We start from the raw sequence: 5,205 nt of genomic DNA on the forward strand, positions 1-5,205 counted from the left end.
TACAGTTTGCTTTCAAGTATCTATAAATAAGCTTTGTTGCATCTTTGCTTTCTTTGTAATTGGCAATACGCATACTCTTGCTTTCGCTCGTGCACGCATGTTGTGATTTGCTTGTGCGCTAAAAAGGCTTGCTTTTGGTGTTTGCGATTAACCGAAGCTATGTTGTGTGGGCCTTCACTTCTAAGCCTGTGACAAGGGTAAACCATTAAGAAAAAAAAAACAATTAGCTAAATTTATTATATTTTCAATCATAATTTAACCATGTTAATTTGTCATATTTTTTGGTCCGATGGTGCCAAAAGCCAGCGCCATCGGAGTCTTTGTGAGTAAATACTATACTCTTGACAGAAATAATTAAACAAAAACAAACTAGTAGTGATAAGGAGACTGAAATAAAATATTTGAATAAATCCTTGAATGCTACATAGGCGATGTATATTTTGATCTATAGATTGCAGTCAGCGTATCTCTATGAGAAAAAGAAAAAAGACGAGGGAGTATCTGGATACACTCACTAATATCCAAATAAATGTGATAAGTTGTTCAGGGCTAGCTCCATACTGCATGGTACCAGCCAAACCCACTTTTCGGGATGTGGGTGCATCCAAGATGCAGAGACAGAGCTATTCCCTCAAAAAAGTAAAAAAGAAAAAGAGAGAGAGAGCACAGGTGACCGTTTGTTCTTGGCAGCCGCAGCACCATGCTTTTCAACTATGAAAATCCATTTCCAAGAAAATGTAGGGACATCCGAAAGGAAATTTATAAAGTTCATCTACTTTTGCCAAATATAACACTGTAAAATACCCAATTGCTCCTCTTGGTTTGTAGAAGTACTTGCATGCGGTAACTTTGGCATTGGATATATGACATATATGTCCACATCGAAGAGTCAAAGACGGTTTACAAGAGGGTGGAGGAATTGTTCTTCTCTTGGGCTTCGCCAACAAAAGTTATTGCACCCACCAGAAATAAATTAATGCAATGGAATTCGTGATCAAGCTTCGCTTGCTTTCATTATAAAAACAACCATAGCTCCTGCAAATTCTTCTCATCAAAGAGAGGAACTAGGAGGAGAAGGGCGTGTTCTTCCCTGAGCTCCCTTCGAGAGAGAGAGAGAGGTAATTGCACTGCATGGCTTCTAATCTCATGCTGTTCTCTGTGTTTCCTCATTCCTTTCTTAGAGCCCTGAGGTTACCCTTCAGAAAACTGAGATACCCACGTTCAGTTTCTGCTAAAGGTCTCAATACCACCTTACCAAACTGCCCTCACACCAAGTGCCCCATCGATGACATGTCCAACAAGACCATGCTCTGCCATCTTGACAGTGCACTCTTGAGATCACACTCATTCTTCCCTTACTTCATGCTTGTTGCCTTTGAAGGGGGAGGCCTCCTGAGAGCCCTTCTGTTGCTTCTCACCCGCCCCTTCCTTGGTCTCTTTAGTGAGGAGTTCCGTTTGAAGGTGTTGGTGTTTGTTAGCTTCTGTGGGCTAAAAAAGGAGGGTTTCAACTTAGGGAGGTCTGTGTTGCCAAAGTTTTTCTTGGAGGATGTTGATTTGCTTTGTTTCCAAGTGTTGATGGGTGCTAAGAAGAGGGTGGTCTTCAGTGGGCTGCCAAGGGTGATGATTGAATGGTTTTTGGTTGGGCATATGGGGGTGGATCTGGTGGTGGGCAGTGAACTGCATGTGGTTGGAGGGTACTACAGTGGCATTATAAAGAGGGGTGGTGGAATGGGGAAGATGATGGTGCTTCTAAAGAAGTTATTTGGTGAGATGAAGGCTGATGTTGGTCTGGAGAATATCAGGGCTAGTGATTATCAATGGCTTTCCTGCTGCAAGGTACTGCAATTTCAAAACTATCTTTTTTCTTTCTTGTTTTCGGCCTTCTTTTTCTGTTTATACTTGTGTGTGCATACTTGCATGTCAGAGAGAGAGAGAGAGAGAGAGAGAGCTCTTTGATTTATAGCACGAGAGCATGCTCTAAAGAAAAGGGCAGAGCTCTAAAAAACACAGCAGAAAACAGATTGGTCACATGACATGAGATCTGCATGGTCCTTCCATCATTCCCGATATGGCTCTGTTGAAAACAATGTTAAATATGGAAATATGATTTTTTGATATATATATATATATATATATATATATGATTGCTACCTTGCGGTTCAACTTATGAAGCTTTCATCCTCTCAATGAATTGGTATCAATATCTCTAGATTTATGGAACCATGTGAGATGCATGAGACATCTCCAAGTATTCGATCGTTTTCAGTTATTTAATTGGCAAGACCAGCTCATGATGATAAATATACGACACTTGCATGTCACAGACAGAGGGACCACCAACCACAGTATGGGCGGACGACTGACGCTAATGGAGCCTCGTAAGCTCGCAAGGAGGGTGGAGGGCTGGAGAGAGAGAGAGAGAGGGCAACATAGGGAGGGAAGGAGGGAGGGATTGGGGAAATGCGTAACCAAAAGGGGCTTGGGCACCAGTGGTCAGGGTAGGGCACTGCCCATGCTATAGTGGGTCAAGGTGGGCACCCTATAGGGATTTCAGCGGGTTAGGGTGGGCATGTACCCACCCCCTAGCTCCACCCTTACCTAGGTCCATCTGATTCCGCCATATGGGTGGATTTTTATAGGGTTTGAAAATCAAATCAACAACCCAAAATTTTTATAAAATTTTATGGCTCAAAAACATTTATCATAAAAATACAGTCTAAGATCTTAATTCCTACGAAATCACAATGCCAAACACATCATTAGAGTCAAAATTGCCAAAAAAGTATTAGAAAACACATTTAGATCCATTTGCATGTCCTATACCATCATTACTTATGGTGGTATACTCTTGACTTATATAAATCTAACCCCCAAATTAAAAGCAAAAGCAAACCTTTAGACCATGATTAACATTTTAAATTATTGTGTAAATACTGACTCCAACATGATATTTTGGGTCATTTTTAAAACAACTTTGTTATATATATAGGCTACTAATGAAGCGACAAAACTAATGAGCTAGAAATCATAGGTGCAAGTGGTAACGACTCAATCTAACCACATAGATGTGTTTAGCATGGTTTGTTTGCTAAGGATCAAGCCTTGGATCAAGTTTTTCTTATGTAAAAATGTGATCTTTTGAGTTATAAAATTTTGACACATTGTGAGCCATTGATTTTTAAACCCTTTAAAAAAACTAATTACTTATCATAATCACATGATTCAAAACAAGTTTTCTACTAAACAAACCATGTAGATCACATCCTTTACATTCGATCTACAAAACATTGAAAATTTTTGAAGAGTGATTTTTTTACTCATAAATTTTGTACCTTCGTTACTAGCTAATATTAACCCTATATATATAACTGAACATATTAGGTGCCATTTCTTGTTCTGCCTTATAGGTTTTAAGTGTTTTATGATAGATTTGAACCGATTATATGTGTTTAGCATGTTCAATTTAGTAGGAATCGACTCTTGGATCATGTTTTTCAATAAAAAAACATATTTTTATGAGCAAAGAAAAACTGGTACCTTCTTAGCCATTGATTTTGGATCACTGAAAAAACCTGTATACAGGTCAGCTTCCGACGATCCAAAAGCAGGTTCCCACTAAACAAAACCTATAGATCACATCTACGGTATTAGACGTAAGAAAAACTACTTAAAACTATGATTTTTGAAGGGGCCTAACAAGACTTTAGGTAAAAGGGGGCCTAAGAAACGCATTATATATATATATATATATATATATATATATATATATATAGAGAGAGAGAGAGAGAGAGAGAGAGAGAGAGAGAGAGAGCCCAATAAATTCTTACCAATCTGCTTCTATTGATCATTTATTTTCGTATTTATGTGTCACTATTTATGTGTCACACAGGAGGCTTACATGGTGGGTGGATCAGACAACAGAGCGACCCCTGTGCTCCCCAGAGAGATGTACCCAAAGCCGTTGATTTTCCATGATGGCAGGCTCGCTTTCAGGCCAACTCCTCTTGCCAGCCTAGTCATGTTCTTGTGGCTCCCACTGGGCCTCGTCCTGGCCATTTTCAGAATTCTGGTTGGCCTGGCTCTACCGTACAACATTGCCGTTGCCGTGGCGTCACTGTCCGGTTTAAGCCTCAAACTGAAGGTTCACAACTCATCCACCTCCCCAAGCACTAGAAAAAATGGCATTCTCTATGTTTGTACCCACAGGACACTGCTTGACCCAATCTATTTAGCAGTTGCACTCAAGAGGCCTATAACTGCCGTGACCTACAGCCTTAGTAGGTTCTCAGAGATCTTAGCACCAATTAGAACAGTTAGGCTGACAAGGGATAGAGTGAAAGACGGCCAGAAAATGAAGACCATGCTAGGTAAGGGTGACTTAGCAGTGTGCCCAGAGGGAACCACTTGCAGAGAGCCTTATTTGTTAAGATTCAGCCCACTTTTTGCTGAGCTGACAGATGAGATTGTCCCTGTTGCCATTGATGTCTCTGTCAACATGTTTTATGGCACCACAGCTAGTGGCCTCAAGTGTCTAGACCCACTGTTCTTCTTGATGAACCCTTTCCCCACATATTACATGGAGATTTTTGACAGGTTGCCCCTTGATCAAACATGCAATGGGGGTTATAAGTCAAGGTATGAAGTGGCCAATAGTGTGCAGAGGATGTTGGGTGATGCATTGGGGTTCGAGTGCACCACGCTGACAAGGAAGGACAAGTACATGGTTCTAGCTGGCAATGAAGGGATAGTTCAATCTTCTTCATAACGCTCGGGAGGTTCAGTAAGGACACAAACAGGATTCGATTTGACTTGTAATATTACGTAAAATTTCATTCAGGTTTTTTATTTTGGTATTTTTTTTCAATTAATTTGTGTGACTGGAAGAATAATATAAAATATTCGTTATTATTGGTAATTTCTCAATGTTGGGATGCTGTTTTTTCTTCCTACTGAAATTCTGAAACCGTGGGTAGTTGCGTGTGGGGGGCGGAAGATTTTCAAACGTATTACTGTTTTAGGCGTTAGAGCGTCCACCTGCTTCTCCTAAGGCATTAAATGAGAAGTTTGTTTTTTTTATGAAAGAGGTGAGCCCCACGAGGAAAAGGGGAAAAACCACACCGACTTACGTGACCCCACCTCTGAAAGCTACAGAGCTTGATTTTTCTGAAAGTGGCTGTTCGATGATTGGATGGTCCAGTTGATAAC

At 40.4% G+C, this 5,205-nt stretch overlaps 1 protein-coding gene across 1 annotated transcript; it reads left to right on the forward strand.

The window, feature by feature from the left end:
- The first annotated feature begins 1,269 nt into the window (after nucleotides 1-1,269).
- LOC149839479 (glycerol-3-phosphate acyltransferase 1-like) lies at nucleotides 1,270-4,915 on the forward strand. Its single transcript, XM_090004139.1, has 2 exons — nucleotides 1,270-1,836; nucleotides 3,890-4,915. Exons 1-2 carry the CDS (start codon nucleotides 1,291-1,293, stop codon nucleotides 4,763-4,765), a joined length of 1,422 nt encoding a protein of 473 aa, XP_089860265.1. The 5' UTR covers nucleotides 1,270-1,290; the 3' UTR covers nucleotides 4,766-4,915.
- Nucleotides 4,916-5,205: the final 290 nt, after the last annotated feature.

This window comes from Nuphar pumila, chromosome 4, assembly GCF_984573655.1.
Source record: "Nuphar pumila chromosome 4, dmNupPumi1.hap1.1, whole genome shotgun sequence".
Lineage (NCBI taxonomy): Eukaryota > Viridiplantae > Streptophyta > Magnoliopsida > Nymphaeales > Nymphaeaceae > Nuphar > Nuphar pumila.

What these genes read in the sequence shown, in the direction of transcription:
- LOC149839479 (XM_090004139.1), top strand. Translation starts at nt 1,291, where the DNA reads ATGTCCAACAAGACCATGCTCTGCCATCTTGACAGTGCACTCTTGAGA. An exon ending in AATGGCTTTCCTGCTGCAAG is followed by an intron (nt 1,837 to 3,889) that starts GTACTGCAATTT and finishes TGTGTCACACAG; the next exon opens with GAGGCTTACATGGTGGGTGG.